This window comes from Enhydra lutris, unplaced genomic scaffold (assembly GCF_002288905.1).
Source record: "Enhydra lutris kenyoni isolate GAN:26980312 unplaced genomic scaffold, ASM228890v2 scaffoldscaffold31, whole genome shotgun sequence".
NCBI classification, from domain to species: domain Eukaryota; kingdom Metazoa; phylum Chordata; class Mammalia; order Carnivora; family Mustelidae; genus Enhydra; species Enhydra lutris.
In genome coordinates, this window is record NW_019154115.1 from 6,729,865 (window position 1) to 6,742,497 (window position 12,633).

Consider the following 12,633-nt stretch of genomic DNA (forward strand, 5'->3'; position numbering starts at 1 on the left):
ATGTTGTTTACAAGGGACACATCGGAACATAAGGTTACATAAAGTTTAAAAGTTAAAAAGTGAGAAAAGATAACATCAATACTAACCAAAATAAAAACAGAGTAACCATTGAGGACTAAAAGACTGAGGTTAGAAGCAATACTAGAAATAAAGAGGATCATTTCAAAATAATAATAAGTTCAGTTCATCAGGAATGTTCAGATAAATTTGCTGATTTAATTTGTATGCACCTATTAGCATAGCCTTAAAAACCTGTAAACCAAAAATTGACATTACTACAACTCCCTAATTACAGTGGGAAGTTTTACTATATTTTTGAGTAATTTAAAAAGGCTATAAAATACTTGAACAACATGATTGACATATTTGATTTAATGGACATTCGGAGAACATTGACCCCAATAACTGTAGAATACATGTTCTTTACAAGCATGCATGGAAATTTATAAAAATTGACCAAATGCTATCCATAAGGCAATTGTCAACAGATTCCAAAGGATTTACATAGCCCATGTTTTCTGTTCAAAATTCAATTAGCTTTAACTCAGTTATTCAGTGTTAATCAGGAAATCTGCATATATCTGGAAATCAGAATACATATTTCTAAATAACCTACAGGTTAAAAGACAGTTTTATAATGGAAATTACCTTGAACTGAAATATAACAAAAATACCACATTTCAAAACTTGTGGAATCAAGTTACATGATGCTAAATGAAAACATTTTAGCCTTTGAAATGCATCAGTTAGGGAAGAATAAAGGCTGAAAATGAACGGAGCTAAACATTTATCTAAAGAAGTTAAGAGTCAGCACCCGGCTAGCTCAGTCAGTAGAGCATGAGACTCTTAAAGAAGTTAGGAAAAGAAAATAAAGAAGTTAGAAAAATAAAAAAAAAAAAAAAACAAAATAATCCTGAAGGAAGCTAAAAGAATTAATGACATTAAAAAACAGAATGATGAGGGGCGCCTAGGTGGCTCAGTCTTTTGGGTGTCTGACTCTTGGTTTTGGCTCCAGTCATGGGCTCAGGTTCCTGAGAGTGAGCCTCACATTGGACTCCACTCAGCCGGGAGTCTGCTTGAGGATTCTCTCCCCCCTCCCCCACCCCTTCCCCACTTGCAAGCACACACTCTCTCTCAAATACATAAATAAATCTTAAGAAAAAATAAAAACAGAATTAATGAAAAAATTATTATTTGAAAAGACATGTAAGTGGTAGAAAAACTACATATGCATTGCTTTGATAATTAAAAAGTCAATAAAGAAAATGCAGGTAAAGATCTGTACATCACTCACTTTCTTCTTTATAAAAGTGAGAAAATGATACAACTAAATATCCAAAACAAGGGCCTGATTAGGTAAACTGATTAACATCACAGCTGAATTTTATTCATGCATTAAGTTTTAAAGACATAGAAAAATACTTATTATATATAGCATTGAGTGAAAATAAGTGTACAGAATTGGTTAGTATGATCTTAACTTTTTACGAAAATTCATAGAAAAAGCCTATAAAAACATGTTGAATGTGAACAATGTTATAGATTTATATAGATTTATGAGCTATAGATTTATGGGTGATTTTTATCTCTTTATACTTTTCAAAATGTGTACTTCTTAAAATTTCTAAAATTGCTGTTTTATACTTTTAAGTTGGAGAGGGAAAAAATTTTAAAAGAGCTATTCCTCTTCTCTTCCCAGTCTTTAGTTCGGTTTACAGTGAAGTAGTAATACCCCTTCACTTAGAGACACCCTGAGTCTGGTGGAAACCAGAAATCAACTTTCATGGGAGAAGAGTCGCAGTTCTCTGTCTAGGCTTATGGGTATGCCAGTGATGCTCCGAGAACTGTTTATGTTCTTCATAATCAAATGAAGTTTCCAGTTTCATTATTTACCTCCTACTAGGATCTTGCCCCAATATGCTAACACTTGGAGGTTTTTGTGTTTTGCTTATTTTGGTTTTGCTAAAGTTAAACCAGTATCTCATTCCACTTTCTATCTGTGAGTAATACTACTGAGCTGCATATTGGAATTACGGACTATTTGTGTGATTTATAAGAGGTAGTATGTGCTTTACGAAAGATAATGACTTAGAAAGTTTGGCCTACTACATCTTTAACTGGGTTGTTTTGTGCTCTGTGATTATTTACATTTTATATTGATTTCTTTAAGGTAGAGTTTCTTCATTTTAGAAATGGTTGAGATGTTTATGTTGATGATTGGTAGTTATGAAACAAAAGAATTTGGGTTGTCTAGCTTAATTAGTAGAAAGATTGGGATATTGAACTGAGTTCAAATGAATAATTCAAACTCATGAAGCAGACATTCCAAAGCGCATATGTTTCCCTTGAAAGTCAACAAAAAATAGACATATTTTAATAAATCTCATTAGTAACTCTCTACATCCCTTGACTGTCTTTCTACAGAAAGAAGCAATTCCGGTATCTGCTAGAAACCAAAGGAAAAAAACCTGGTCTCGTCAATGAAGAAAACAGTGATAGCAAAAGACTTGTAGGAGAAAACACAAACCGAGCTACGCTAAATTATACCACGAGAGACTTTTACAACGAAAGGCTAGAGGTAAAACCACTCTCAGTCTTTGGCATCGTGTGCCTAGATGTCTCCCACCTGGCATGGGACTTGGCAGTGGTACATTTCTCCCTTTACTCAGTGAAGGTAACTTGTTTGTGTCCTGGAAAGTTAGCCAGCCTTATGTCAGGTACAGCTGAAGACAGTAAGCACCATGGCGTTAGGAGAAGTAGAGTCCATAGTTCCAATATCTTTATTTCAGCAGGAAAAAAAAAAATGTTTCAAAGAAATCTGTACCAAAAATTTAGACCAAAGTGGACCAAGGGTTCTGATCTGCCTGAATTAAGACAAGAGATGCAGGCTTGCTGTGAGTGCTTAACTGGCCCATGTCAGGTTGTGTCCTTGATGTTCTCATTCACTGCTTTCATTTTCCTACTGCATGACCTTCTGCATCCTTAATCATGGGGTATCATTTTAACCTGTTCTGTTTCATTTTAACCTGTAGCTGCTTAGCCAGAAAAGCTGGAACTAATTCTTTACTTCTTTGTATTCGGAGGTTTATTGGAGGGATACAGTGTTAGGGTGCCGCAGGAGCTACAGGAAGAAAAGCATGTAGTGCCTGCCTTGATGGAACTCATAAGAAAGCTGAAGAAATAAATCCTTTAAATAACAATAGAATGTGAAGGTTCTGCAAGAGATTTTGAGGGGACTGAAGGACAAAAGAGCAAGACAAAGTCAGCAGGAAGCGCTCACTGACTGAGCATCCTTAACTGATGTGCAAGGCACTGTGAGTTATATAAATATATATATATATATTTATATAACTCACACAGGTTTTATATATGTATTTTATATATATGTATATATATATGTGTGTGTGTGTGTGTGTGTGTGTGTGTGTGTGTGTGTGTATGGCAGTGAAATGGCCGGGCAAGTGGTTTTCAGATGTTTTTAAACAGCCATGGGACTCTTTATTCAAACCACATTGTAGCTGAAACCCAGTATGTTAAAACAAAGGAAAAACAGCAGAGCAGCTGCTGTTGTTGAGGGAAGGAGGGCTTCAGAGCTTCATTTGATCGGCTTGTCTATTCTTTTCCTTTCCCCTCATCTCACCCCCAGTCCTGAAGCATCTCTTTGGAACCAGAGGGGCTCTAAGGATTACAGCTTGAAACACACCTTGAAAACACAATGCAGTTGATGTTTTATGGCCTCCTAAAGGATGTTCCGATTCTGCTTTAAATTATTCGAGTACAAAAAGTACTGCTTCATGAGGGAGCTTTTATCACTGAACAGTTCCATTGGTGAAAACAATTCTTACCCACATGAAGCTGAAATCTGCTTCCTAATAACTTTTAATTCATGACCCTAGTACCGCCTTATGTAGAAAAGAGAATTCGTCTCTTTCTCATGAAAACTCTTCAAATACTTGAAGTCAATACCTTGAAATCCTCCCCGACCCTAACATTCATGCTTTTGCTCAAAAATCATGTGCTAAGCACCTGTCGCACAGATTACTTGGGCTGTAAGAAGTCACTGTCCTTATCCTCACGGATCTCACATCCTAATGAAGGAGACAGACTTATACAGGGATGGTTTAAACCAGTATATAAAGAGAGTATGGGAGGAATATCTTATCCAGGTCAAGGGAGGCTTTCCGGAGAAGAGCTTCCTGACACCAGTCTTAAATGATAAAGTGTAGCTAGATAGAAGGAAAACAAGAAATATACGGTATGAAGAAAAGGCATAGAAGCACAAAAAGACATGGAGAGAGCCAGGATCTATGAGCAATTCACTCTTCAGAAGCACAGAGATTGGGGTAGATGGTGTTAAAAGAAGGGACGAGAAAGGCAGTAAGAGTGCTATTTGAAAGGATTGAATTTAATCTTTGGCTAATACGGACTTCCTGATGTGGCCAAAGGAGGAAAATGAAAGCCAAACTGACAGGATTCTGAGTCTTTGTCTTCTTGAACCAACTCAGTTCCATGAGTCAAAAATTAATACTAATTTATTTTATAAATTAATATGTATAAATTTTATTATAAATTAAAAATTATAATAAATTTATTATATTTATATTTATATATAAACATGATAAATATGATAGAAATATAAATAAGATATATATGATACAAAATATAAATATATATTATAAATATTATAAATGTAATTATTATATTATTTATTTGTTTGTATAAAATTAAAATTAAATTTATTATAAAATAAATTTTATTAATTAATACTAAAGACATTTAGAAAAATATCAAAGAGCTGCATGCAAAACAAGAACAATTTCACAGAGAAATCAACCAACTCTAAGGAATAGACGATTCCAGTGATTTTTTTAAAATTGTGCAAGAGTATTGCCAAAGAAGAAAACGTTACCATTTTTTTAAAGGCAGATACCATAACATTAAATCTGAAACCTGCCAGCATTGTCACGGAAAAAGAAAAGTCAGACCCAAAACCTAAAAATATTGATGATGCAAAAATATTTTTGAAAAGGAAGAGTATCAAGGAGACCACAGCAGAACATTAAATGAGTAACAAAACGTTACAGCCAAGTGTAGTTTATTCTAGGAATGCAAGGAAGATTCCTATCAGGAGATTGGTCTAAGTTGAAAAGTTGTGATTATTTCTTTAGACATTGGAAAAAGGCATTTCACACAATTCAACATCCATCCTTAATTTTTTTAAATCAGCAAATAGGATAAATAGAAAATGAAGAGCAAATGTCCTGCTTGGTGGGGAAACTCTAGAAACATTAGCATCAATGGTCGGCAGAATTCTGAGTAAGATGTCCTCCCTGATTCCTACACCCTGGTATTCCTCTCTTCCGTGCGGGTAAAACCTGTGAGTTGCTTCTAACCAACGGAATATGCCAAGGGTAAAGGGATTTTGCAGATACAATTCAGGTCTCTAATCAGTTGACTTTGAGTTAATGGAAAGGGAGATTATCCTGGATAAAAAAGGTCCTCTAAAAGAGGATTCAGGCTACTGCTGGCCTTGAAGAAGTAAGCCACCGTGTGAGAGGGTACAGGGCCAAGAACTGCGAGAAGCTTCTAGGAGTTGACAGCAGCCCCCTGCTGATAGCCAGCAAGAAACTGGGGCTTCATTTCTGTGACTACAAGGAACTGAGTGCTATTCAAACAAGCACCGGGTCTGGAAGAGGACCCAGGCTTTAAAAAGGAACAGAACTTGGCTGACACCTTGACTATACAGCCTTGTGACATCCTGAGCCAAGCACCCAGCTAAGCTGTGCCTGGACTCCTGATGCATGGAAACTTGAGATGACAGATACATGTTGTCTTAGGCCACCGAGTTTGAGGTAATATGCTGCACAGCAGTAGAACCCTAGTGCTCGCTGAAGTCAGTCTCAAAAAACAGGGATGTCCAACATCGCCATTATCAGGTATCCATACAGACAACGCAGAAAGGCAAGAGGAAGAGATTTGTGGTAATTTGAAAGGAAAGGAGTGAACTTACTACTTGCAGACAATAGTATTGAATCTCCGGAAATCCCAAGATAATTAGTTCAGAAACTATAAAAGCTATAAGAAAATTCAATAATGGGGCAGAAATCAACAGTTTCCATGTAAGTAAATAACAGAAAGAAGACACCCAGCTCACAGCAGCAACACAAAAAGATAAAACACCTAGTAATAACTAACTAATAAATAGGCATGATTTCTGTGAAGTAAGCTTTAAAACATTAATGAGGCACACCAAAGATTTATACAAATGGGAGAACCTACCATGTTTTGCATAAAAAGCATCTAAAACAAAATGTCAGTTTTCCTTAAGTTAATTTAAAATTTTAATAGGATCTCAATGAAAATGCCAAAAATTTTACTGAGGGTTTTTTGAGACTAGTTGATCCTATGGTACATATGGGGAAATAAGCATAAAAACTCTGAAAGAGAAGAATATTGAGAATACTAGTGCTACTAGCTATTACGGTATATTATAAAGTCCTATCAGTTACAACGGGATGACCATAAAGAGATAGTCTAATGAGATAGAATGGAAAAGTGAACTGTACCTCCAAATACAGAAGAGAATTTCTTAATATGATAAAGAATTATCTCAAGTCATGTGGACTATCCAGTAAATGATTTAGGAATAATTAGGGAACTGGGGGGGGGGGAGCTAGATTCAGACATTATATCTTACATCAGCATAAATTCCTAATGGATCAGGGATTTTAAAGTTTATAATAAAAGTATAAAGGTTTTCAAGAAATCTTGGAAAATGTATGTGTGGTGTTGGCATGAAAAAGACCTTCAGGGAGCTAGAATAAGCAAAGACAAAAAAGAAATGAAAAGATGGTTTACAACTAACCTCCCTGAATGATAAAGAACTTTTAGAAATCGGTCAGATAAGGGGCTGATAACCCAATATAGGCTGTGTTTCCTATTTGAAAATAAATTTAAAGTAATATGCCATTTACCTTAATAATAAATACTATATAACATAAATAACAATAAAATATGTATAAGCCCTCTATGGAGAAAATTATGAAATTTTGTTGAAAAATTTGGAAGAAGAACTAAATAGATTGTTCATGTTCAAGGACAGGAACGTTCTACATAGGAAAGATTCTTCCTAAATCCATCCATGAATATAAGGCAGTTCTAATCAAAATTTGGACAGGGTTATTGTAGAATGTCACCAGCTGATCCAAAAGTTATCTGAGAGAGTAAACAACCCAAAATACACTAGAGTAAAAGTGGGGAGAACTTGACTTACCAGATGCCAAGTATTGTAAAGGTGTAGTAAGGAAGGCAGTGTAGGAATAGACAGATAGACCTGAGAACAAAATTGAGAGCCAGAAATATATATATCCCCTATACATGGGGATATAGATAGGCGGTATTGCAGATTGGTACAGATAATTTAATAAACATACTGAGGAAATTGAATATCAAATCAGAAATACATATTGAACCCTTCACCTCACACCATACAACAAAAATTAACTCCAGATCAAATGAAAACCTAAGGATGAAAAGCAAAACTTTAAAGTTTTCATTGAAAAAGTAGGTGAGAATCTTTATGTCCTTGATTGAATAGACTGTGATTTTCTAACACCTGAAGGGCACAAACCAGCAGAAAAAATGTCATACATTTGACAATCAAGATCATTGTTTTTTAAATAGGAGTAGTTTCAGTGGAGTCACATAAGCAGTGTTTCAAGGTGGTTTGAGTGGTAAATAAGCGATCAAAAAGTCAGGACAGGGAGTGTTGACTCCTGTTTTAAGAAATGTCCAAGGGAGAAGGAATCTGAAGCCACATGATATTTTGGAAGAACACTTGGCCACTAGGAGATCTTGGATCTGAGCCCCGGATTCTACCACTTACTTCCTGAAAGACCTCGCCCTAGTTCCTTAATCACTCTCTTGACTTACAGTCTAGCTTTCCTTCGTTTAGACCAAGCTTCTCACCTCTTGAAAAATATTTCAGTCACTGCAGCAGAGAACGCTCAGTCAGTCTCTCTCTTCGGTGCACCCTGAGTGGTTGGGAATTGTAGTGAGTTCCTCACAAATCTGGCTAAGCAGACCCTTCCATTATACATATGACACATATAATTATACGTACAACATGTACAATTCTGTTGCTTGGTGGCTGCTCATCCATGCTCCTGACTCATTTTTTAAAAAATCTAAGAAGTATGTAGAGTCAGAGGGCTGAAAGGGACTAATGATTCCAGTCCTGTCCTTAGACAGATGAGGAGAACTGGAGACTCAGATGAACTACTCAGGATCACTCGGTGAGTTACTGACAGAGCTGCCTCTAGAACTCAGACTTGATTACTGACCTTGGGACTCTCTCCGAGTATATCATGCCCTTTCTGAAGTCTTTCTGACCACAAAGGGCTCCCTCTTTCTGAACACTGATTAGATTTGCTGTCTAAACATCTCACAGCATGTAGTTACTGTTTAATAATTTTTAGGTAGCTTTTCATATATGTAGGCCATCTCTCCAACGAGACTGCAGGTCCTTCAAAGACTAGGTTAGAGTTTTCTCTGGGTACGTATTATTAGATGCTGTGTAATCCTGAGCAAGTCTCTTAACTTCTGCTGACCTTAGTTTCCCGTTTAGGAGATGGAGATATGGCTTGGACCCCAGTACAAGTACCATTATAGCTAAAATCGCTCCACAACAAATCCTACCTTTGACCTACTTTTTTTCCCAAACCATCTTCATGACAACAAAGTTTTAGTTCAATGAGATAAATAATATTGTACAGAGTTCATCTCCTCAGGATTGAACTTGTATAATACTTGCTTTATGAACCCCACAGGGATGTTGTGGGATAGGAAAAAAATAAGTATATGAAAGCATTTGAGAATGGAAAAAGCATTATTCAAAGAGCAATAACTCCTTGACGGGTCAGGGCAAGAGAGGTATCTCTAATGTGCTTTTAACAGGATCATTCTGGACAGGCAGAGTGAGTCGTCCTGGCAGATACCTGATGAGTTCAGAGTCTGCTTCATGGGGATGGGAGTAATTGGCTTGGAGGAAAGAAGAAATGATGAAGTAAAACTGCTTTACAACAGTTACTGAATTAAGGGTTATTATGGCAGATGCAATTCTGTAGCAACATGTTCATAAAGAAGTAGTGGAAGGTGCTATAGCAAGAAATTTTAAAGCACCAAAAATTGCACTATGCCAGTTACAAAAAGTTTAATTTGTATTATGTATAAATTATTTAGCAAAAATACATCCTTTAAAAATTCTATACATTTTTGTTATTCCTAAATTACTATAAAAATTTTCCAGTCTTACTGCGAGGCTTTTCCTTTTTTTCAAAAACTCAAAATTGTAGTGCACCTGGGTGGCTCAATCCTTAAGTGTAAAACTCTTGATTTCAGCTCTGGTCACGATCCTGGGGTTGTGGGATGGAGCCCCACATCGGGCTCATGCTGGAAGTGGTGCCTGCTTAAGATTCTCTCTCCCTCTGCCCCTCCCCCACCACGCTAAATAAATAAATAACTCAAAATCGTGTTTTAAGAAACTCAGCAATGTGTAAAAGAGGCATTCACTAAATATGCCGTGTGCCTTCTATTTGTGTAAATGCATTGCACGTTATAAAACATTGCTCATTTCAGGTATTGATTGATCTCTGGTGATTCACACTTGTCTGTCTCCCTGGTAGTCCCTGTGTAGCCCAGATTTACTGAGTGTTAAAAGGGAACAGCTCAATGCTGTTCTCATCAACAAGCTAACTTAGTGCAGGTGACTAAGTCCCAGACCATATTTCAGAGTTAAAGAAAGATTCATCGGAGAAGTAGCCAGCTGGAACCATTTGTTATTTATCGCCCATCACAATCTGTACATATTTTTATGCGAGGTCAACTCGTGACCAGTTGTTTTTAGTGCATGAACTAAATCAGGTCAGCCTGTTGACCCCTGAATGGTGAGTGATTATTTAGAGAAATCTTATATGTCATAAGAAAATTTCCAAAATAGGCCTTTGTTAGGGAAACTTAGTGACAATCGGGACTCATCTTGAATTTACATTAATTAATCAAGAATCTAAAACATGTTTTGTTGTTTTAAAAAGTGTAAAAATTTGGAAAAGGAAGAGAAATAGAAAAAAAGAGGGAAAAACACTTAATGGTCTCACAATCGAAAGGCAATCTTAGGATACTTCAATATATTGTTTTCCAATAATTTTCTGTATACTTTTCCTAATTTTTTAATGAAAATTTCAAACATACAGCAAAGTTGAAAGAATTTTACAGTAAATGCCCATACACACAATCCTAGATTCTGCTAGTAACATTGTACTATAATGTCCTTGCTTTGTCCCATATCTGCACATTGACCCATCCTCTATCATCAATCCACCTTATATTTTTTAATTCACTTCAAAGCAATTGCAGACATTAGCATGCTTCTTCCTAAGTAATTCAGCATGTGTATCATTAATCAGAGTTCAGTATTCAATATAGTTTCTTCTTTGGGGGTAAAACTTACATACAATGATACACAAATCTTAGGTATACAGTTGCTAAGTCTTGACATGTGTATAACCCAACCTCTATCAAAATTTTATTTTGTATTTTTGTTTTCCCATTGACCATTGAGTTTTATTTTCCTTGTTATTACAAGTCTTTATAAGTATAATTTTAATGATAATATCTGTTGATAATTTAAATTTAACCCTTTAATTCATCCTGAAATTATTTTGGCATTTTGATTTGGGTTGGAGGTTTGAATAGATTCTTTTCTAAGAAATTAAACCTATTGTGTCATTGACATTTATTATTTCTTACCTCCTTCATTGATGTGAATTGCTTTCCTATAATTTTTTTTAAAGATTTTATTTATTTATTTGACACAGAGAGAACACAGCGGGGGGGGGGGGGGGGAACACAAGCAGGGGGAGTGGGAAAGGGAGAAGCAAGCTTCCTGACTAAGCAGGGAGCCTTATGTGGGGCTTGATCCCTGGGATCATGACCTGAGCCAAAGGCATACACTTAACGACTAAGTCACCCAAGCACCCCTTTCCTCTAATTCTGATTGTCTGATCTATTCCATTATTTTTTCCATATATATTATGGCACTTTCCATCATCTTGCCTCAGTACTCCTCACAAGTATGAATAGCCAAAATAAATGTTGAGTTCTTATATTGAACACATGGCTTTGTTTCAGCTTCTAGGGTGAAATTGGGGCCTGGGGCCTGAGTAGTTTTAGGCCCAAAACTTTCCTTGTTGTGTTTGGGACCCAGATTTTTCATTTGCAGACTTCCAGACCCAGAAGTTGAGTGGGAGCATTGTTTCTCTCAAGGCCAAGTTCTGGGTCCTAGGCTTATGTATGTTTCCTCTTCCTTCTTGTACACTTTCCCCCAAATTTGTCCAAATGGTCTAGACTAATGAATCAGTATAGTGCTACTACACAATTTCCTAAAATACAGACTGAATTCAGAGGGTGGTATTTCAAGTATGTGTATAGATATTAACTGACCTTATTAAGATTGACCAATTAAGATTGTCAGTATCAGTGCCCTGACACAGTTACCACTAGAAGCCATAAATCTGTGCATTCATCTGTCGTGTGTGAGCTTAACTCCCTTGACTGAGAAGGGAGAAAGTCTACCAACAGAGAAGCAGTAGTTACAATTCAGGTGATTCCAGAGCTGTCTAACAGAGACAGGAGTGGACTGCAAAGTAAAGAGCTCCTCATTGCTGTCTGTACTCAAGCAGAGCTTGATCGTGTCGAGAGTGTCTAGGGAAGTACTCGTGCTCTGAAGGGTGAGGCTCAGAACAGATGCTTTCATGTTACTCTGGCTCAGCTAAGTGTTCCTTTGTCTCTTGGATTAATTATGATTCGGTGCAAAATTTTCCTTTTTTAACAGGAAATAAAGGAAAAAAAGAGATTCTGCAAGATGTATATGGAAGACCTTGTGAAGGAAGCCACGGAAATCAACATGAAAAACGAAGCCCTGCAGAAGCTTTGGCCACAGATGTTCATTGAGCTTGTTAGGGACGCGGTCATAGAAATCCGCAATAAAAATGCCTACATGAAGCTTTGCCTACAGCAGATAACTGACCAAAAATAGAAATGGCTTTTAGTTACAGTTGATTTTAGCAGTTTTGTGTTTTTGGAGGTTGAAAACAAGTAGGTTAAACATGTTGAAACAACACTATCTTACAAACTAGAAAACCTAGCATCACTATTGCCTACCATTCCCGTAGTTAAAGGTCGAAGGAAGGAAGGAAAGAAGGAAGAGAGGAAGGAAGGAAGGAAGGAAGGAAGGAAGGAAGGAAGGAAAGGAGAGGAGAGAAAGGAGGATTAGCTTCCTACTTCAGCAGCCAAGCAACCTCTGGGAACTAAGCCGTCTTGAGAGCTCGCTGGGCCCTGTGCTCGCACCGCTGTCTCCGGCTCTCGCTTCGCCCGGCACCCCTGCTCTAGCCCCAAGCACCGAGTGCTGGCTCAGGTTTCAGCATGAGTGGCTTCTACCTACTTGCAGCTGAGAATTTCCAGTTATTTCCCTTTTTATTTTATGTCATGATTTCCAAGCCAAATACACATTCTTTTTTATGAGTGAAGAATAAACTTATTAATAAATTAGTAAAAAAAAAAAAAGTGTGTTGGCCT

The 12,633-nt window shown here is 36.8% G+C and overlaps 1 protein-coding gene across 2 annotated transcripts in view; it reads left to right on the forward strand.

Moving 5' to 3' along the window:
- Nucleotides 1-12,280, forward strand: part of LOC111153209 (leucine rich repeat containing 49) — a 155,583-nt gene extending 143,303 nt beyond the window's left edge. For both annotated transcript variants that reach the window (XM_022512090.1, XM_022512089.1), the window contains 2 exons: nucleotides 2,425-2,578; nucleotides 11,891-12,280. In XM_022512090.1, coding sequence (XP_022367798.1) covers nucleotides 2,425-2,578; nucleotides 11,891-12,094 — 358 coding nt within the window. In that variant the 3' untranslated portion in view covers nucleotides 12,095-12,280. The remainder of the gene's footprint in view (nucleotides 1-2,424; nucleotides 2,579-11,890) is intronic.
- Nucleotides 12,281-12,633: the final 353 nt, after the last annotated feature.